Below are 22368 nucleotides of genomic sequence, written 5' to 3' on the forward strand. Positions count from 1 at the left end.
ACTAAAAACTCGTGCAAAGGAATGGTTCGAACCTATGCATGCAAATGTATGTCGACTCTACGACTTGAATTATTTTTAAAGCTCACGGGTTTCCCATGCCGAGGGCATAAAGTAGCTCTTTTCTGTTATAGTAAAAGAATGTGGTCAATCAGTTAAAGGTTATTTCTTTTATGTCTACAAGCAACATAATGAAATAAGAATAAAATCAGTTTTATTTCAATGTCAATCATAGCCGGCTGTAGCCTGTACTACGCTGGGTTTGAATAACCTAACTCGAGCAGGTCTCATTCGGTTTGCACGTATATCCGCTTTAGAACTTGGAATACTTTCGGACAGTGTAAGAAGAGCTAACCATTACCAAGTATCCTTCTTTGGTTTGGAAACCCAACCCATGGCAAAACTATCACTTTGTTTCTATCATGAAAGCTTACATACCAGGTGCTTGGGTTGTGCTGGTGGCATGTAGGCCATTCGAAAGATTGCATTGATTTAAGACCAACCATTTTAGCATGTATTTAGGTATACAGAAAACATTGTACATTAGTAGCGTTTAATGAATACAGATGTAGTAAAACTGGAAAGTAATTTTCCTGTGTCTTATTAAATAAACTATGCATGACCGAGGCCTGCTCGCAGGCATAGGGACAACTTTGTCTTCCATGTTTAACCTCTGAATTAGCCTGGATTTATTTTCCTTTTTACACTTTAGTCCTAGAGTTTTTTAACGTTATGCCATGTAAGCATATACTTTAAGAATTTATTTTACGCATTTTAAGTGAGGCCTCCCCTGACTCGTCCTTACGTTATGGACCTTCTAGACAAATGTTGGGGCTTCAGATTTTATATCTTAAAATGTAATTTACTTTTTTCTTTCAGGAAAAGTAGAACTTCACGGAAAACTTCTAGTGGTGGAGCATTCAGTACCCAAACGACAGAGGTAGGCGATGTGGAATTAAAAGTCGAATTTCACAAGAGGTTTACAAGATTTCTCTTGGTATTAAAATACTGGTGTCTGCTTTAACACATCGTGGACCTGGCCCCACCCTTGTTACCTTATAGTGAATATACCGTTTGATAGGAAATTAACCGTCAGTTGTGCCGCCGTTTATTAAAAACATTTTTACATTAGTATATCTGCTGTCTGCAACAATGTGTCATCAAATTCATTACCAATTCTGTAGTTTCGCACTTGGAATAAGCTAGCCACTACACTACAATAGGCCAGCCAACGTATTTCTCGCGGATATCTAGGCTATGGCTCGCTAGAAACAGTTTCTCTTACTAGTAGTATTAAAAAATCCAGTTTAGCAACAGAATACATCTCATGAGAAATGACGCAGCCTAGTGTGCAAGGCCGTGACAATCAGGGAGAGGAGGATATGGCTACAAGGCCATGCTTTCCGTGGCGTCCATTTGAGAAAGAACTACTCTTCACTCATGCCGCCTTGCGCTTCCGCCCCCTCTTTCCCCTCCTCGCCTGCTGCTGATGCACGAGATGGACTCCTTAGGCCGCGTGTTATGAAGGGGTCGAGGCCTTGTCACAAAAGCAGCTTTATGGGGAGGGGGGCAGAAACTGGATTTTTTTTTTTTTAAATAAAGCGCAGTAGACTTACTGATCAATTTAACAGCAGAAGTAGCAAACCAATTGTGTGACATATTGGCAAGCTATTAGCTGAATGTGAGTTTGAACAAAGCAAGTAATGCCATTTTCACGTGACAGAACTATTCTAATCACGTTTATTGTTCCATTGTAGTGATCTCGTCTTGTTCAGTAATAAAACTAGACAAAATTTGACGTTCGTGTCCAAGATTTCAGCAGCCTGTTGGGCAGTAATTTAAATCATATTATTATGGTTGTTATAAATTGGTCGACGCAATTCTACATCGTAAAATGTAAATATATCGCTTTATGTGGCGAACAGGCAGCCTACAAAATTCATATCGATAGTGACGAACGCTACGTTTGTGTTCACAAAAGGCACAAAAGCGTAACTAAGCTTTGAGCCTCCATTGAAGGTTTCTGTTTAAATACCTGTTTAAATGCCGAGGTAGACGTAATACACAAAGGTACATTTTATGACTGGCGTATGTAAAATCAGACATTTTAAAGTCGCATTTTTCTACGAAAAAATAAAGTTCATTAGTCTTAACATTATATAGCCTGATTGTCGTTCGGATGACCGTAACCCCGCCACAGTTTAAATTTTACAGTGCTCCAACAGCCTGCTCAAACGAGTTGTTGATGACAGTAAATACCTGGATTATACGTCAGGCATCATGTACGTAAAATAGGGGGGAAATGTCAGCAAGTAAAAATAAAGTACGGCGAGATGCACCCTGGGAAGTTACAGCGCATTATATCCTGTGAGACAGGACCAGCACACTGTGGTAGGCGTTACTGGTCTTTGTAGAGTTGAGCCACAACGCTCATGCTTCGTTATGATTAACAGCGAAAAAATAGGTTCCTACTTGGGAGGTTCTCTATGGAATGTGTGTGTGTGTGTGTGTGTGTGTGTGTGTGTGTGTGTGTGTGTGTGTGTGTGGCAGGGTGTGAAGAGTAAAAACTTTAATTTTTTGTAATAATTTTATCACCAGCACCCCCCCACACACACACACACACACACTTTTTTTTTAAAGTAAACATTTTACTATTTATTTCTCCTCAGTAGACTTGTGGCAAGGTGGTGTTACATTTGCTAATATGCATGTGAGTTGCATTTGCTAATATGCAAATGTGACCAAAGGTCATGACCCTGTATTTAGAACATTGTGTATGTATGTTGACCAGCATCTGCTTAAGCTGTATTTTTTTGTTTTTTTGTTTTTTTTGGAAGCTAACATGGGTTGTGATGTGTTCTTTCACCAGGTCTTCCTGGGTGGCTTAAATGGCCATTTTCAGAGGTGTGTCTGTGTGTATGTTTGTAGCATTAAGGGGTACATAGGAAAGGATTCTGCAGCAACTCAGATTCTCACAAATCTGATTCTTATAAAACTGTTGGGTTAGAAAGATTAATACATTTGATAGTGTCTACTTGGACATCACACCAGTTGATCAGGAATGACAATCTACTAGTAGTTGTTTTTATGTTGAAGATGTTGGTGATAAATGTTGGAGTCCAGTAGTGTAAGGGTTGTATTGGGTTTGTTGACCTACCTAATCCTTGCTACAAGGTTCAGCAGATTCTGGTTTTTATTGCATGCCACTGGGAAGGAATGTAGACTTAAAAAAAAAACAACAAAAAAAACAACAAACCTTTGATGCCCTGTAATGAGGCATTGTAAAGCTAAAACTGAATGTTCGTATGTAGTACTCATACCCCCCAACCAGTGACAGGCACACATGGGCATGCATTCCTGGCTGTAGGCTAACCTGTCACTATAGTAACCAGGCCCCACCCTCTGGGGCAGAATGGGCCTCTATTGCGATGAAATGGGGCACCAACAACCACCCCAGACCCCTCCCAACACTCCCCTTTTGTTCCTATAGGTTAATCTGCTGGAGAAGAACATTTCCATAATGCATTCCCCCTGTAACATCACAGGACCAGAAAAACATGCCCATTTCCTGAACTTCCTTGGGGGGGGGGTTAAGCCTTAATGGATGTTTAGTGAAATGGTGACTGGTCAGTTTTTATAAATTGTTTATTTTGTGCATTTGTGTATATTAAAGGTGTGTATTATGAGATCAGTAATTTTATTAAAGGTATATTTCAATGAGCTGTTCTTTACACTCTGAGCAATGATAATTGTTTTTAAAATCAGATGGATTTAGATGTCTGGTTATTTTTAAGAATGTTACCATTGCTTTGCTGGTCAATTCTAGCACCATACTTTGCAAATGGCTTTACAGTAACTAAACAGTGGCACTCCTAACTTGATCCTTTTTGTCATTATCTGAAGTTTGTACATTGAACAGAACCTCTCTATACACATGTACCTCCACACAACCTAAATTAGTGTCTGAATGTGTGTATGCGTATGTATATATTGTGTGTATGTGTGTGATTTTATTTATATATATATATATATATATATATATATATATATATATAAATAAAAATAAATCTTGTCCCATATCATGCATATAGATCTACTCATGTAGGCTGGTGTAGTCAGCCAAACTTAATGTGATGGTAGCAGTCATGTTTATCGAGTGTGTGTGCGTTTTTGGAACTGATTGTGTCTTAGACTTTCTATACATTGTAGGCGTTAAAAGGTGTCAAAGTTCTAATATGTGTATGTCAGATTAGTTTTTTGTGTTTGAGTTAGTCCTCTATTATTTAATTATGAACTGGCCACTTCAATCACTTGAAGGGCAAGTTGTGTTCTTTCAGCTTCACTGATGAGAACATTGTCATAAACTACACATCAAGTCAGTAAAGAATCACGTGCAAACTGGAAACATGCAGTCTAATCTCGTATGTTCCTCTTGCATGTCCATACGGACCACCACGCGTTCATCAAATCCCTGGCTTTTTCAGGCTGTACTGGGACTGTATTGGTATGTACGAGTCACTGTTATTGTCAGATTGTAATTTTACAGAAACTGCCACTGCAATTACTATGTCCATTTTTGTCATGGTTGAACAGCAGCAGAGACTGATCAGACTTGACGCTGATTATATTGCGAGTAACCCCTCTGCCCCCCTATTTATTTATTGCTGTATTGTTCTCAGAGGTGGTGGGTTATGTGCATGTGTTCTCAGAAGTGGTGGGTTGACCTGCATGGCTTTTTCTATAAGTTACTGTATGTTCAGCACATTTTAGGTAAAAATATGCACACGTGCACAAATGCAGTGTGAACTTTGGAGTCATGTGAAGTCAACTGTTTCTGACCTCTCAAATGTATATGTTTATGGCATCAGAGCTGCCATACAAAACACTTTTAAAAATGTGCTAAGCAGAAGAGTCTGCCACTCTCAGCCAGTTCCTTAACTGCCCTTCCTATCAGATCTCATGGAAAGCTTTTTAAATAAATGAGATCAAAAGCGGGTTATGTACATTTCACACACATCTGGTATTTAGTTGATGCTGTTACTTTTATTCGAATCATTATTCACACCTCTGAGTTTAACTAGGCTGTCTATCCTTATTTACAATAGAGGTCTTACAGAGGTGGCAGTCTCATTCTAAGCTAATGACAGAGTAAAACACACCACGAGTGTGCCTGCTCAGTCATGGTATGCACACACGATGAGGACAAACAGCCATCAGTTTGAATGCACAGGATTGGTTGTTATGCTATCTTAAATCTTTAATGTGTTTAGTGTTTTTGCAGCACATTAATGGATAACAGATTTGGGCTGCTTTATAATATGTACTGATTTAGTTTAGCCTGATCATGAGCCTGTAGTTGCCATGCGTGTCAGAATACAAGGTGGACGTGCTGTATGCACATACTGGATAAATCTACTGGGGAAGACGAAATATTAAAATGTGACTGGTCAGCTTTCAGGTGGCTTTTTAGCTCAAGCTTAATTCATGGATTGTCTTCTTAAAATCCCAGTCCTCTCATTGAGATAAAGATGTATCCCTGTAGGGGGGTCGAGCGAGTTTGAGCGAGCATCTGATTACTTGGTGAGTCTGATTACTCAGTTATTTAAAATGCCTTTGACATTTAATAATAAATATGGTAAGTTTGGTGAAAGGGCAATTTCTATGAAAATAAAACTGAAGGAGAAGCCCCATATCATCCCCATGACTGTCCAAATAAATAAATAAGCAGATCAGCCATGCTGATTGTTTGCTGGACAAGGCTGTTTTCAGTGTGTTGAAGCCTCACATGCAAGATGTAGGACTTTAATTTTTTATATATATATAGTCAGCTAGTGTTGGACTTGTGACAATAACTATGTTGAGAATTTGGCCAAATTTAATAAAACACAATAGAACATTTTCACTGATACTTTAATTTTTTAGTTTAATTTTCACTCAGTATGCATTTTCGTAGTTCATCTTAATTGACCATGTAATCTAATTATCCAGAAACAGATTCAAGAAGGCTAATGTATAATAAATGTTTGATGCCTGTATGGGTGGGAAAAACAACACAATCTGAAACCCCTGATCTATTTATACATTGTCTTAATTGCTGAGGTTTCTTCATTGATTTTGTGCTCTAGGAATGACTTCAGGTTTGCGCAATGTCCTGCTCTCATGCAGAAGTTTTGTTTAAATAATGAACACTTTTAAAAAAAAATAGAAAGATTTAGCGAGGTAAGTGACTGACTCACTTGTTTAACAGACAAGCATACTTTAGACATGATTCTTTGTATGTGAGAGAAATCGAATGCATCATCAACCTTTAAATCAAAAGGTTGACTTGGACTGAGCCGTTCTGAACGTCTGAATGTGTTTGTTCTGGATGAGCACATTCTCTCAGCATCATACACCTGCTTCACAGGTCAAGTCAGTCATTACCAGGCACAGTTCAGTGGTTAGGTAGGTGAAGAGAGATTACAAAATTACCTCAGGCTGCTTTGGTTTTGTTACTGCTTTTTCCTGGTACAATTGAAATGCATATAATTTCCAATGGTTTCTGTAGTGTTGTGGTGATGCCAAGAAATTATTTTACAGATTTGGTACAAAGTTTCTTGCATCTGGAAATCTTTTTGAAGGCAGGCGTTTGTTTCATTACATCACAGTACAATTCCACAGTAGTTGAGACCATGCTAAAACTGGTGTAATTGGATAGACAAATGGTCCATCACCATGATGCTGCTGTTGTTGCTATTTGTGTGTGTTTATATTTCTTGGTCTTTTTTATAGGCAAGTTTCCCTGTAATAAAGTTCAATGTACAGCTATTCATTTTATTCTGATATGCTGCATTGGCCAATTACCTGTACTTCTGACTTGATAACATCTGTGTGGATGAAATAAACCTCATGCTTGCTCCCCCCCCCTTGTTTCTCAGGAGCTGTAAACTGCAGATCAGGAATATACCACCTCACATGCAGTGGGAGGTGAGTAAATGTGGAGTGCAGAAACTTTCATTAATAAATAATTGCAATATTGCATAGATCAATTTGTGAGCATTTTACAGTATCAAATTTATCAAGGAGTGTGTTCCTTAACACCTAATCTCATTTTAAATTAGATTGCCAAATGCAAGATTGTAGACGTGTAGATTGCCAAGTGTTTTATCAATTGAATTTAGAAGGGTTTAGTAAGTTGTTTTTTTCGTGTTTCAGTATTTTGAAACTTCATAATCCCACGGTACTGTAGTGTCATGCTCTTCTTAGTTTCAGTTGAGTGTCTCATCAACTTTACGGAGTCACAGATAAGATTCCCAAACCTACACGCAATTATAATCATAGGCAAGCATGCAAACTGTACTTCTATCCCTTTAAGATGATATTGGTGATTGGAAGCCTCAGGGTACATCCCTGTACAGTTGCTGTCTGAGTGACACCCATATCAAGTCTATTGTGAGAATGTCCATGGCTTGCTTAATTATGCTTAAAATGGAAAATCTGTCTTTTTCAGGAGTTTGTTAATAGCTGGCAGAATTTTAGTTCTGTATTTCTGATGTACTAACTGCAAAGGAAGAGCTTAATTACTCAATCACAAAACATTTGTACCTGCTAAGTTGTCCAGCTGTTTTTCAGGAACTGATGCCAAATGATTACCTGGAACAAATATGAAAATTTGACCATTTTGGTTCTTTACATGCTCTGTTCATAGCATCTGTTCATAGCACACAGAACAATTAACAGATGTGGAACTGCACTTCACGGACTCTGATAATACCCCTTCAAGACATGTACAGTGTGTTGTTTATAATCTTAGTTGGTGCAAAGTAATCACTTGGAGGGTTAAGCTACACTGAGCAAAGCTAACATGTTTGTTTAACTTGACACAGCACTGTGCACACCAGTCACCACCTGGCTCTTTACACTTTGTGCTGATTAGTGGTGGTGGTGTTTTTTTGTTTGTTTTTTTCCCCTCTTTTTGTCTGACTTGTTGCTGCCACTGGTGCATCATAATACCCTTTTATAATCTCGTGCGAGCAAGGAGAGTTTCAGAGCCAGCACTCAGTTTCTCTTTACCTGGCTGTGTGGGCTTAGAGATGGCTTGTTGACGGAGCTTAATCCTCATTGGCTAGAATCTCCGCCAACAAAAATACTCACAGGTTTGAGGCTCTCTGCTCAGCTCATCCCCCAACTGCAGCTGGATACTCTCTCTGACTGGCAGGGTGCGGGGGAGGGGGGGGGCTCTACTCAGGCACACTTCATATTTGTACAGATAAACAGGAGAAAGGCGAAGGGGTAAAAGATGTAAATGAGTGAGCAGTCATTCTCATTCGTCACTGCTACATTCTAATCATCTACATTTTATTTGCGTAAAGCAGAAATACACATGCATTTTAATATTCATTCAAAAATTACAGCTAACTTCAGACACTTAAGTGACGATATATCAGACATATTTAAATAATTCAAATGTTTGCAGTAGAATGCCATGATTCTTCTTTGATATAGTTCATCCAGAATGCAATGACCATTTATTAATGCTGGCCTTGCACCAAACAACTTTTCAAGCAATCTTACTGTCACAGCCAAATGTCCAATTTTAGAATAAAATAATGTTTTGCTACACTTGAGGCGTGCTCCCATCATTTCAATCATTTGGGGTAAGGTGGTCAGGATAGCTGTCTGAAGTCTTTCTCATCTTAACAACCAATAGGTGAGCTTTCTCCACAACAAAACAGGAAGCAGCAAAGCAGATAGAGGAACTTCTCTGATGTGGATGAGACATGGAAGAGACTCCAGGGAGGCATCAGAAACTGTGGTTCTTGTCTCTGTTTTTGGCTGTTTTTGCTTTTTCAAAGCAAACCACTGTGCACACACAAGGGCAGCTGTGGCTGTAAGCTGCTCGTTTCTGCTCCCATTGTTCAACAGTTTCTGTTTTTGTAAATTTCAAATGGAAAGTGATGGGGGGGGGGGGGGGGTGAATTCTCAGAAGGAATCTAATTGAATACAGTGGCACTGCATAATCTGGGACTATGATGTCTTTACATGTGAGAGGCTGTAAAGCCCTCTCCCCACGTGCACATAACATGTGATCTTAAACATTAAATCTCCAAGTACCTGTAGAAAATTTTAAATTTCTTTTATACATTTTCTGTTTACTTAGAATTTGAATGAAAACTGCCCAGATGGAGTAGCAAATATTTTCCCATGGTCTAGTTTGTTCATGAATCCAAAAACATTTACCAAATCTGACCATCATTTAGAGATGTGGAAAGTTCCTGTAGGGTATTTGTATATTAATAAGTGCTGTCTGTTCTTTTCTTTTCTTTTATTCTATTGGAGGCTTCCAGGTTCAATGTGCGTACTGCTTTTGTTGCTGCTGCTACTTTGCATATCTGCTGTTGCACCAGTAGACTGGTGTTTTCTGGAGAAGCAAGAGTTGTTTTCTGTTTCTGTGAGCTTAGACCAGAGGCAGCAGGGGAAGGTGGGATTTCTTTCAGCCTTTACCTGACTTTAATAGGGAATAGCATCAATAAGATTCACCCAGCTGAATCACAGTGTATGAGCAATAGAAATGTTGAAATGAGATTGGAGCCCATTGTTCATCTAGTAAACTGTGGTATAGTGGTGTTTTTACAGCTTTAAGCCCTGCCTGTCTATTCATGTTGATACCAGTGGCCATCATTGATGAGGTTTCACCACAAGTTAACAAGTGTGATGGACTTGTTTATTTAAAGTGAAGAATATTCATTGTTCCTTTTTAAGACGTGATCTTTTAATTCAACAGCCATATCTTCTGCAGTGTACTTACTGAAAAGAGACATTTGTAAGCATTTCTGCAACAGTGTTGACAAAATGGTGTTGGTGGCTGGAGAACCCAGTGTGCCTGTAGCAGGCTTCCTTCTTGTATTAGAATCATGCAGTCTGTTGAAAGGAGCAGATGGTGGTGGATCTGGATATCTCAATAGTGAAGGACTTGATTTTTGCCATTAGTAATTTAATCAATAACTGCTTGTGTGTCACACACTGAATACTAAGCATAAATGCAATGGCCTATCCAAGCAAGTGGTTCAGAAGGTAGTCGTTCTGGATAAGGGCATCTGCTAAATTCCATAAATGTAATGTATGGTAGTCATGAGGCAGAAATATTGTTGGGGGGGGTGTTGGCCAGACAATTTTGCTCTTTTGGACACCAGCTCTTGTGCAAGGGAGACTTCTTTCCCAACTCCACCCACAGAACTACTGATAACCCTGCCTCCATCTTGTTCCTTTGTGGAACCCCCCCCCCCCCCTTTTTTTTATTTTTTTTTTTTATTTTTTTTTTTTTAAAAAACCAGAAACCAGGTCACAATTCCAACTCGTTGCTTCTCAGCCTCCCAAACTGTGAGAGTCAGGCATACACAACACGAGTGGCTTCTTGCTGACATAATTGTGTTCACACTCACTCTATATATGTATTTTTGTTTCTCTTGATTTAAGTAATGTAACATTCTTATTGTATTTCTATTCCCTGTCTTGGTCTGTATATTCTTGTTCCTAAAACTTTTTACTTCCTTATTATGACATTTCCCAAATTAAACGGGAACAAGTATGGGCAGGTCATGATTTTCATTCGCAATTTGATTGGATCATGAGATGTCTCTGAACACTAGTCTGCACTGTATCGTTGTCGATAATGAATCCACGTTTATACTTTAAGCTGTTACACAGTGCTAGATGGTCAGTAGTTAGGTGAAGAATATTGGTTTAAGTGAAGAAGGGGGTATAGCATTGCCAAATGGTATCTGTATACAATACGGTTTTTGCTATCTGATAGAAGTGCCAAATCTGTTAATAGCCGTGTACATCCGAGTGTACCTGTGCAGCATTCTTAATATAATCCCTGCTAAAATTCCTATAACACAATCTGTTATTCTCCAGTACTCCCCCTTCAAAATGTATATTACAAAATGGAGCCACAGGGCCCATTATAATGGTATTTTAGTTATGGGGAATGAGGGTAATGCCTTTTTAAAAGTACATTTTGATTTCAGATGGACTTTAAGCCCAAATTTCAACTATTTAATTTTTTACAAATTTCAAGCCATTTTAACATGTAGAAAAGTTCCCCTGTCATTGCCCATTCTGATTATTTTTGCGGGATATTAGAAAGTTGTTAGATGTCTATTGTGAAATAAATATGGGAGACACATTTGCCTATGTGAAAAATATAGCTCTTTTGCTTTATAGCCTAATATTAATCATACAATTCATATTGCTGTAAACTATATAGGTCATGTGGGCTACTGTTGCCATTAGTAGTTTTGCAGCACTGCTGATGTTCAGTTTAATGAATGTTATGGACAATTGCCCTCTAGTCTTTTTAAGGTTTATTTTCTGTGGTGCCTACAGACATCATAAATCATTTTTGAGTAGTGATTTCCTAATAGGATTGGTCTGGTCTCACTGGAGGTGAGTAAGTTGGGGTGTGGGTTTTTTTGGTTTTTTTTTGCAGATGTTTAAGGACTGCTCATGCCATTCATTTGAACAGCCAAGGTAGTATGCAAATGTGACTAGTTTTATTCTGTAATTTTAACATTGGAGTCATGGTATTGTCCTAAAATAATAATAAACGTGGTGGTATTAACTTGCTTAAAATCCATCAGACTGAAGGTTGTGTGAAGAATATTGATTTAATTAAGTTAATCATATATATGTTTTGCTGAACAGATTCACGTCTAAATATGTCCATTTTAAAATGTCATGGAAAATGTATGCCTAAGAATGTGGTGTTTTCATAGAATAAATAATTGATGCCACAGTAGTGGAATATTCAAATTAATATTAGCATATGCCAGAAGTATCATTTCATAACAAATTACGTGTGTTCAGGTTGTAGGCTATGTTATGGTATTTTGTCTTAGACTATTCGTCCAGTGTACAGCACGTGGTTGGGTGTGTGTGTGTGTGTGTGTGTGTGTGTGTGTGAGTAAAATGGTGCGGTAAAGAGAGGTGCTTGCACAGTGGCCGGTCTTGGGCGAGCTCAACTGGGGTTGGATTTTAACCCGTTGCCCCTGTCTGCCTGCAGGCCCTGCTCCATGTGTGGACTCTCACAATCTGTAGGTCTGCCACACCCCCTTCAAATGCACTGGTTTTGAAAGCCAGCCACACCCCAGCCCCCTCCACTACAACCACCACCCTTTTGCTCTCATGAGGAGTACTTTTGTTTCATTGGATGTACTTCGGCGATGGATTGCTCTTGTGCCCAATCAATTGAGCTCCTCTACTTTACAAGGCATTTCCATAGCGGAGCCGAGATCAGCCAATAGAAGGACTTGGAGTAGACAGGAAGTAGGGGTGTAGCGGAAGGATATGAGGCCTGTGTGCTGGATGTATAGAGGCCACATGCACCCTTTTCTACCACTCCATCTCATGCAGTGAAAGAGGAGGGGGTGAAAGTTGGCAAGGAGAAATGCTCATTGCTGTAACCCTATATGTAATGGACAGTATGATGGAATGAACAGTTGCTCTCAGATGTGTCATTTAACCTTCAACAATGCGCAAGCCTGCCGTGCTCATGCTTTGAACAATACAATGGCTAGTGGAGTTGGTCATGTTGGACTTTTGCATCAAATCTCTGTACCCAGGAAGTCACAGTATATAATGCAGTGGCAAATATTCTAGAGAATTCCTTTAATTTTTTATTTAAAAAAAAAAATCACCTTCCCCACACTTCTCCCACCCACTCTCATCCTTTTATAATACAATGTTTCCTGTGCAGGTCTTGGATGGGTTATTGGCTCAGTATGGCACAGTGGAGAGTTGTGAACAAGGTTAATACACACAACACATTATGGGGGTTGGGTTAGGTATTTTTCACAAACTCTTCTTAACGTCTTTTAAACCTTTTATACTTTAAACAGCTAGCGTTTATTAAGTCTTCTTTCTCCCTCCGACTGTAGTCAACACGGACACAGAGACAGCTGTAGTCAATGTGCGATATGCCAGCAAGGAGCAAGCCCGACAGTGAGTACCCTGCTGTGCTGGCTGAGCCAGTCAGAGGATCTCTCCCAGTGAAGTGTGAAACTCGGTCATTTCCACATGCGATTCGGTCAAGCAGGCCACACTATGCTGTAAACTCACTCCTGCCACCTAATGTCCATTATGAGGAACTGTAGGGTTCCTGATGTGTTCACCAAATTATGCTGAGGGTCCTGAAATATAGTTCTTATTCTGTTTGAAAAAAACCTCAATTTGTCATCCTTCTGTGTCCACTTTAATGACCCTTTCTGACATGAAGAATGACATTTATTGCATTTAATAGCCTTTTGTTTTAAATCTCCGGCAAAATTCTGAAATTCTTTATAATTTCTTATTCTTTAGGTATTTGCTTACTTCCACACCATCACTTATTACTTGTGAAGGAAGTATGGATTCCTTGGCCACAATAATAAGTGGTTGATTTGAACACTACAAAAATAGGTGGCTAGCTTTTGCAAGTTGTTAGGTTTTGGTTTGCAAAAAATACTTGTCCTTCTGCACACTGAGCTCTTACTCCCTCCCCCCCTCCCCTTTTAGAGCAGTGGAGAAGCTCAACGGCTTCCTGATGGAGACCTATACACTGAAAGTGGCCTTCATCCCCGATGAGGAAGCCAGCACGGAGACCACAATAGGGGGCGGGAGGAGAGGCGGTGCTTTGCGAGTTCCTCCCCAGCAGGGTTCACCCTCTTTGGGTGCCAGGCCCAAGCTGCAGTCAGACATACCTCTTCGCATACTTGTTCCCACCCAGTTTGTGGGTGCCATCATAGGCAAAGAGGGTGCCACCATCCGTAACATTACCAAACAGACACACTCAAAGTAAGGATGTTTTTATCTGTTCATTATCTGCCTATCGTCACTGAGCTCGTATTATGAAGCCCTGTTGCAGTGTGTTCTGTAAATGGTCTGACCTTAGTCAACATTTAACCAATCTTAACACTAACTCTAGTTTTAATCTTAATACCGTTAAATAAAGTGCACAACTGTTCCGGAATTTTTTTTTAACGTCGGCACAACGTAATACTTATTTGGAGGGGGGTTGGGCCAACTAATTTCATATTTTAAAGTAAAAGGACAAGTTTTATTTATTAAAACTAACATTTTAACTATATATGTTTAGTCAACCTTTCAAGTTCAACATGTGTGTTGGTGGAGCGCAACTGTTAGAAGGTAAAATTAATGAGCGTGCGTAAAAGAATGAACGTCTTCGCGCTGCATTTTCCATAAACGTAGCTGTTTGACCCATAGAGGCGCTCACTGACTCGCATTCAAGAGAATTGTTACGCTTAGCTAGCTAGAAAATCCCAAAATCACCTCGAATTGCCCATTTGTTCTGAGTTAGCCAACTAGCTAACCTAGCTGTTCATATGAAAGTTGCATTTGAGCAGACGTCATGTAGGGTAAAGGGTAAAACTAACGTTAACGTTTGCCTTTTACTAGCTAGTTAGCTAATACCCAAAATGTTAACTAATGTCAACTCAGATCTGCAAGGGTCACCGATCAAAGCATCTAGCTAATATTAGTTAGAAAATCCCAAATTAGCTATCAATATTAGCTAGATAAACTGTAATGTCATTTGTATTTTAGTTTGCTGTTTGTTACCCATCTGGCTACCTAATATTAGCTGGCTAGCTAAATCTGTGTAATCCTCATAGTTTGTTGTTTAATTTATTTGCCGTTTGCTAAACTATGCGCAAACGTCTTTACACTTGAATACGGCAACACAAAGCTCGTTAATTCTTCACAGCGGTTTATAATTTATAGCTAACAAGCCTACCATTTACATTCAGCACATCAGTGTTAACAAAAGTATCTTCATTTGGTTAACAATTAACGTTAAATTACTTCTCCAATCAGAATTAATTGAAGTGAACAGAAAATTATGTCCAACATTTGGAATCTTCTGAACTTTGAATCCATAACCCTACCACATATGTGTTTGTAGATGAGACTAGCGGGCGATTTTTTTAGTGTAACTGTCTTGTGTGAAAACTGCATATTTAGTAATATGTAAAAATGCAGAATTTAACTGATTTGTGCTGATAACATTTAAATATATTGATCTGTCTTTCAGCGGTTTTAAATTAATACAGCACAGCTTACTAGTGTGTTGCTGTTGCTAAGTACAACACTTAAGTTTTAGTCTAAAAATGTTTTGGTAACAAATTTTAAACGACTTTTTAGTTGGCAAGTCTAACACATCAAGTAAATGTAACTAAATTTCAAGTTCTGCCATCTTAAAATATTAGATTATGATTACTGATCTAAAATAAATGCGAGTTGAGGTGAATTGGCAATTTGTTTAGTGATAAGTCTACCTTTTTTAGACCTTTTAAGACTTATGCCAACTTAAATGTGTAATTGTGGGGAACAATTTGACCTTACTTGTACTAACTTTAAAAAGTTGATGAAATCAATTAATTATTAAAGTAAAAAAAAATTTACATAGTAGTTTTAGTGCTGAATTGTGCTTACTCTTGACCTGTCACTGGAAATGTTTGAATGTGGCAATTGCTGTGATTGGTGTAATGCTGTGTGTATATGGAACTGCAGAATTGACATCCATCGTAAGGAGAACGCTGGTGCTGCAGAGAAGCCCATTACTGTCCACTCCACTCCAGAGGGGTGCAGCTCTGCCTGCCGCAGCATTATGGATATCATGCAGAAAGAGGCCCTCGACACAAAGATGTCAGTCTGTGTACCCTACACACACACACGCACACTCTCTCTCACACACACACACACACACACGTGCACTTATGCACATGTGCGCATACAGGGTTTTACTGCTCGGTCTCTTGGGTCTTTGTCACACATGCCACCCTCATCCTCTCCCCCAACAGCACTGAGGAAATTCCTCTGAAGATTTTGGCTCATAATAACTTTGTCGGGCGCCTGATTGGAAAAGAGGGACGCAACTTGAAGAAGATCGAACAAGACACTGGCACTAAGATCACCATCTCACCGTCAGTGAACAACATCTGTGCATATTGACCCAGTTTTCTTTCAGGGATGTATTGTCAGCACTTGCTGAGTAGAGTATATGTGGTTTTGAGGACCACACGGAGTGTCGCACAGGGCACTTTTCAGTGCTTGTCCAGACTTGTTTTGTGTCGCCCACAGTCTGCAGGACCTCACTCTGTATAACCCAGAGCGCACAATCACAGTGAAGGGTTCTGTGGAGGCCTGTGCACGAGCAGAAGAAGAGGTCATGAAGAAACTCAGAGAGTCCTACGAGAATGATGTGGCTGCCATGAATGTATGTTGGTTATTTCCCTTATTCTCTTCCCCCCATCCCCCCCCCCCAAAAGTGGCAACTTTGTTCCTGTTAAATCCACACTCATCTGAGAGTGCTGATCTTTGATCCAAAGTAACTATGGAAAATAAAATGTGATGCACATATTCATAGTTGCTAAAGTACATATCTAAAAAAAACTATGCTTTGTTCTTATTCATAATGTGAGTTTTAGTCTCTTTCTGTGTGTGGCTCTGCAGTTGCAGTCTAACCTGATTCCTGGCCTCAACCTGAATGCACTGGGGCTTTTCCCCAGCAGGACAGGAGGAGGTGTGTCCACCTCTATGGTGCCTGGACCCCTCACTGGAGGACAAACTGCATACACATCATATGGGGTAAGAGGGTGTGTGTGTGGGCATGGGGTGTCTTTGTGCACGCATGTGAGTTGAATAGGTAGGTGGGTTTAGGCACTGTTGTACCTTTCTGAGCCACAAGTTTTCACTTTTGCAGATTCGGTCTGGTGGTGCTTCTATTCAGAGCATTTTCTAAAGTTGTCCATTCAGTATGGTCTTTCAAGCTATGTGAATGACAAGTTTGACTGTAAAGTTATTGCATACACTGTGCTTTGGCACTGTGCAGAACAGGGTGAAACCCTGCATGATTGGAATTGATTTACACAAGGCCAGGTGTATTTGTGGGTGTGTTACATGAGTGTTCTGTATTCCATGTGTCCAAGTAAAAATCTTTGGGAGATTCTGCTTTCAGGTTTGGTGTTATTGTTAGCAGCATGATGGTCAGTCAGTGTGTGCGGATAGACACAGGCCTGCCTGTGTTAATGTGTGTTTCTCCCGTAGTGCAGCGTGTTTGGGAGTGGGGTGCCATTCTGGGCCTCTGCACTGTCTTCCAGCAGTAGCACAGCCCTCTCTGTAAGTCTCCCTACCCACATTGCACTGCACAGCTTGTGGCTGCCTGCTATCTGATTGGCTGAAAATCACGTATGTTAGCCATTGTCTCATGTATAGATCGTACGGGTTAGCCTGCCCCCCGAGCACTGCGTAGCCTAGCCCTCCAACTAACGCAGCTGCATAAATTGCAGGATGTGACATGTAACATAGCAAATGTGTGTCTGTGAGTTTTTCCAGTGCTTGGTTTGTATTACTGGAATGGCATATGCTGCGATCATTTATACCCAATACTCCTAATACACAATTCCTGCCTAGGCTGTTCAGGGCTGTGGGGATGGGATGGGGGGGTGTGAGGGGGAGAGAGAGAATGGGGGCCAGTATATGCCTTCACTTGCCTGTATCATAAAAACACAAACGGTGACCTTTTGCTTGTGCAGACCAACCATGTTATGTTACTGTAGGAAGAGTGTTTATTTCCCCTTCCTGTTGCTTTGTTCTTATTTTGGCTTATTACAAAGTGCAGTGGATCACAGTTTTTCCAAGAACTCTCAGTAATAATCATATAAGCAGTAAGTACTGATGCAGCAGTGGTAGATGAGACCGTATGGCCTCTGTGGGGTGAATGCTACTGGGGAAGGCTGTTCATACAACATTTCAACAGAGGTGGATAATACACTTTCAGAAAGTTAATTTGTCTAACTGCTAATTAGCTCAGGCCTCTAGGTAGAATTAATTAGTCAAAACTAGGTGGTACAAAGATTAAAGCGTAAAATAATGGCATGGCTTATTAATTTTTGAACTTATAGCTTGTGGTGTTCTGACCAAAAAATTTTATATGAGATGGAATGTGTGATTCCTGCTGTCGGGGGGGAGAGAGATGGTAAACCAACATTTTGTTTGTGTGGGTCAGTGTGCAGGTAGTTGGGGTTTTGTCAAGGTATGCATACATCATGCGCACACCTAGCTGAGTGTGAAGGTGCTCATCATCCGTGTCCCTGGTGTGTCTTGTGTGCAGCAGCCGGAGTCGGAGACAGTCAACCTGTTCATTCCTTCCCTGGCCGTGGGTGCCATCATAGGGAAACAGGGGCAGCACATAAAGCAGCTCAGCCAATTCGCTGGCGCATCCATCAAAGTAAGCGACCGACTGCATTGCAGTGGGGTAGCCTTCAGTCTGAATGGGGTTTTAAGCATTTTGGAGCTCTTGGAGAGAAACCACTCTAATGCTTGGACAAAGCCAATGTTTTTCATTCTTGCATTCATCCTCTGGATAGATTGCCCCAGCTGATGGAGTGGATGCCAAGCAGAGGATGGTTGTCATTTCAGGCCCACCTGAGGCACAGTTCAAGGTAATGAAGTTGGTCATTAAGTTCACTTACAGAGCCTAAATGAACTTATGGAGCCTTACCATAAAGTTAACACCATTTACAGAGCCAGAGCTTTTAAAGGAGGCTCCAGCTTGCAGACTTAGAAAAGCTTCCATCATGCATATTTAAATTGGTGTCAAATTTTAATGCTGCTGCTGTGTTGGCCTTACACTCGAACACCTGTTTACGTACAGCTGAGACTTTAGTGTTTTGAGGTTTTTCTCTTTCCCAAATACACTGCACTTATTTTTATACCAGGCCACTGGAGCTTGGAAGTGTTCAGCTCCAGCATTTTTGAAAGATCTCATGATTCACAAACAGTTGTGAGCTGTAACTCTTGGCTTGAATAGTTTGTTGTTGTCGTTTCTTTTCTTATCCTGTTGCATTTCTCTTGGGAGATCGTTCTCAAATGTCCAAACAAAATCAAATGAAAATAAAGATGAGTGCTTTGCTCTCTTTTAGGCTCAGGGACGTATCTTTGGGAAACTGAAGGAAGAGAACTTCTTTGGGCCAAAGGAAGAAGTCAAACTAGAGGCTCACATCAAAGTGCCGTCGTTTGCTGCTGGCAGGGTCATTGGCAAGGGAGGAAAAACGGTAGAGCATGGGCTTTTGCTGCCCTTATCCTTGATCTTTGGAGTTTACTTACTGTACTGTTTATGTATAAAAGAATGCAGGTATATCCTAGGCTTCCATTCCCTTGGAATGTTGCTCATGCATGCTTGAGTGTGTCTTTTCCCTGACAGAATTTTAAATTAAAATGCTGTAAGGTTAAGTCATACAAATGGCACTTCAGAGAGGCAAAGCCAGGCCCTGCAGAATCAGTGGCAGGTGGTACAGCTCTACTTCAGCCACAGTGATGTGTTAGTATGACATCACCATATCTCTGTGACTTGTTTTCTCCATGCTCTTCCTTAGATAAGTGACTTATAATATATTTCCTATTGCTTACCATATTGAAGGCCATTTCATATTTCCTTGTAGGTGAATGAATTGCAGAATCTCACCAGTGCAGAGGTGGTTGTCCCACGCGATCAGACACCTGATGAAAATGACCAAGTGGTGGTGAAGATCACTGGTCACTTCTATGCAAGCCAGGTAAAATGGAAACTACTGAGCCCAGATATTTACTTGATCTTGGTCTCCAAACCTAACTCCATCTGTCTGTTTTTAAGCTGGCTCAACGAAAGATTCAGGAAATCCTTTCTCAGGTGAGGCGGCAGCAGGAGCTCAAGGCTCCGCCCATGTGCATCCCAGTGCCCCGGAGGAAATAGCCATCACATGATCACAGAGAGGAGCAGAGTGAGGCCCCTCAGGGGTCGTGGTTTGCACCCAACCACCCCACCTAGTTGTACACCCCTCACCCTCTGCCATTTCTGTGAGAATGTATTCAACCGCATGTTTTCTGTTTCTCTTGTGAACCTGAGAAGAAAAGAAGACTATGAAAAATGGTCTCCTTCACTGCCCTAGTGTGGTAACTGCACAATACTACACTTATATATTTTTGTTTTTTATTTAATTGTTTTTGTTGATTTTGTTTTCTGGTTTTCCATGTAAAAGGCATTGCTCTCCTAGCCTGGCTAGTGGTGGGTGGGGCTAGGGGTGGGATCTAAAGGCTCTGGGTTTTTGATGGGACTGAATGTGGGAGGCTTAGAAATATTTTGTCCCAGTATTGATAGTGACATTTTATAAATTCGGATGTGTTTTATAAAGAAAATTATATATATTCAAGGTTATGAAAGGAGGTGGAGCAACACTGCCACATATGACCGAGGGAAGTGTTGATTGGTGTTTGCCAGGAAACAAAGTTAATATGCATATTTTACTGATCTACCTCAGGCTAGAGTACCTCAGAATAAGAAGAGAATTATATATATGAAAACTGTTTTCTTCTTTTTTTTAATTTAATTTTTTTTTATTTTGCTTTGTGGTATTTTGTATACTTTATAAAGCTAATAGTTCTTGACATTTTTTTATTTTTTTAAGAAAATGTAAAATATTGTCTGTTTCCAACTTGTGAATCCTTAACCTCCACTTTAGTGTTACGCTGTAGACAATGAATAACCGTACATAAACTGTCTGCATGTCTGGGTTTGAGTGAGGGTTAGGTCCTCGCTGTTGGCAACAGGTGGGAGAATTAAAAAAAAAAAAGCCTTGGTGTTTCTGAGGAGCCACTATCCTCAGAAAACATTAAAAAGTAAAAGCTACAGATGCTGAATAAGGCCAACCTTGCATACAGCAGCAATGCCATTTAATTTTATCAAATATACTAGCGATATTTTGGCTGGTACGTTTCCTGCATACTTTTCGTTAGCATAGAGGGAGGGACAGAGGCTAGCATTGGAGGTCAGGGATGAGTGTTTGTCCTACTGAAACCTCTGTGATGTGCCTTCACCCTCAATGCTGTCATGGTCCAGCCCTTTGTGCAGTGTGGATCTTTGTTTTTCCCTAGATGGTGCACTTCAGGTTGTGGAGGGTCCCCCCCCCCCCTTAATCATTACTGTTTTTTTGGGCTGGACTCTATCACACCGCAAATTATAATACGTTATAATAATAATGGATGCATTTGTATAACCAGCAGTAGCATAGAAATGGGTATTTGTCATTCAAGAAAAAAGCTAAAATCTTTCACAAGAAAAATGAAGAAAATCAAATGAAAAACAATATTCCTTTTGGTGTTCATGCAGAATGTAAATATGATTGTGGTAAGAGTGTGTTCATGCTTCCACACTAGTAAGAATGTCTACCTCAGCTGAGTAAAGGGGGGTGTGGTGGTAGAGCGCTGCCTCCCTCTGCAATCCTAGTGTGCACAGCTGTACCTCCAATCCCGAGCGCTTGGTTTCTGCATCGGGTCTGTGCATGGCGCCTTGCGCTGAAGGGAGCCGCACAAGTGATTTTTGTTTTTGGTTTTTTCCCCTCTGCCATTTTTGATCTACCTCTTGCACGTTTAAATTAGAGGAGTATTGCTGTTTGTTAGAATTTTGCCTCAGAACTCAGCTACTTTCCATACAGAAGAAAATAAGATATAAAAAAAAAAAAAAATCATGTATGCGTTGATTTGAAAAAGTGAGGGGTTTTTGTTTTGTTTTTTTCCCTAAGGTTTTTGTTTTGCCTGCATTGTCCTCTGATGGCTGATTAAAAATCTCAACTTTATTGCTTTTTTTTCTTGCGTTTTGGTGGTTTGTGGCTTCTGTGTTTTTCATGCATAGATATATGGAAAGATGGCTATTAGGAATCTGATTAATTTTTTTTTCCCAGGCCTGCCTTCTTTCTGATTTATGAACTATGAATTAGAATGATAAGTAATTTTTTCCCTCCCTGACTATTTTTCTAAAAGGATGATTTTGTTTGTTTGTTTTTTTGACTGTGATCTGACCCAGTATCTTGGCTGTTGTGTGGTGAGTCATGTTGCAGTGGGAATGTGATGTAGAATTTCAGGAAAGTGATCTGATTTCAGCATGAAGCACAACAACCCCTCCGACCGTGTTGGTGTGTCTTTCTCCAACCCCTCTGCTTGTCACATGCCCCTGGAAAAAATGAATTAAATTGTCAAGTTGGCTCCTAGAAACCATTTTTTGACTTTTTATTTACTAACTTTAATATCCTTAATGCTATCTTAATTATATTTGTATACTGTATTAAAGATTTGCAATATTAAAATGTGGCTTAGTTATTTTTGGTTTGTACAACATGAAAACAAAATCTTGCAAATATGTACAATGGGTCTACACATGAAAATGCCCACTTCTGTACTGTCAGTGAGACAGAAATTGAGACAGTGAGACATGTTCAGTTCTAGCCCTCATGGGTTGAGAATAAAATGGTGTTGAGAATATCTTAACCATGCCATTCTGATCTGTAGTTTTTGTCATTTGTG

General features: G+C 40.0%; 1 protein-coding gene across 2 annotated transcripts in view; it reads left to right on the forward strand.

Moving 5' to 3' along the window:
* Positions 1-22151, forward strand: part of igf2bp3 (insulin-like growth factor 2 mRNA binding protein 3) — a 22923-nt gene extending 772 nt beyond the window's left edge. Inside the window, exons 2-16 of one of the 2 annotated variants that reach the window (XM_027030111.3) lie at positions 877-937; positions 6915-6963; positions 12734-12785; positions 12915-12978; positions 13531-13809; positions 15544-15678; positions 15834-15956; positions 16114-16249; positions 16486-16620; positions 17080-17151; positions 18146-18262; positions 18402-18476; positions 18957-19088; positions 19476-19589; positions 19667-22151. In XM_027030111.3, coding sequence (XP_026885912.2) covers positions 877-937; positions 6915-6963; positions 12734-12785; positions 12915-12978; positions 13531-13809; positions 15544-15678; positions 15834-15956; positions 16114-16249; positions 16486-16620; positions 17080-17151; positions 18146-18262; positions 18402-18476; positions 18957-19088; positions 19476-19589; positions 19667-19765 — 1643 coding nt within the window. In that variant the 3' untranslated portion in view covers positions 19766-22151. The remainder of the gene's footprint in view (positions 1-876; positions 938-6914; positions 6964-12733; positions 12786-12914; positions 12979-13530; positions 13810-15543; positions 15679-15833; positions 15957-16113; positions 16250-16485; positions 16621-17079; positions 17152-18145; positions 18263-18401; positions 18477-18956; positions 19089-19475; positions 19590-19666) is intronic. The other variant, XM_027030112.3, reaches the window with a different exon arrangement.
* Positions 22152-22368: the final 217 nt, after the last annotated feature.

The sequence above is a fragment of the Electrophorus electricus genome, chromosome 2, assembly GCF_041902795.1.
Source record: "Electrophorus electricus isolate QZ-2024a chromosome 2, ASM4190279v1, whole genome shotgun sequence".
Classification (NCBI taxonomy): domain Eukaryota; kingdom Metazoa; phylum Chordata; class Actinopteri; order Gymnotiformes; family Gymnotidae; genus Electrophorus; species Electrophorus electricus.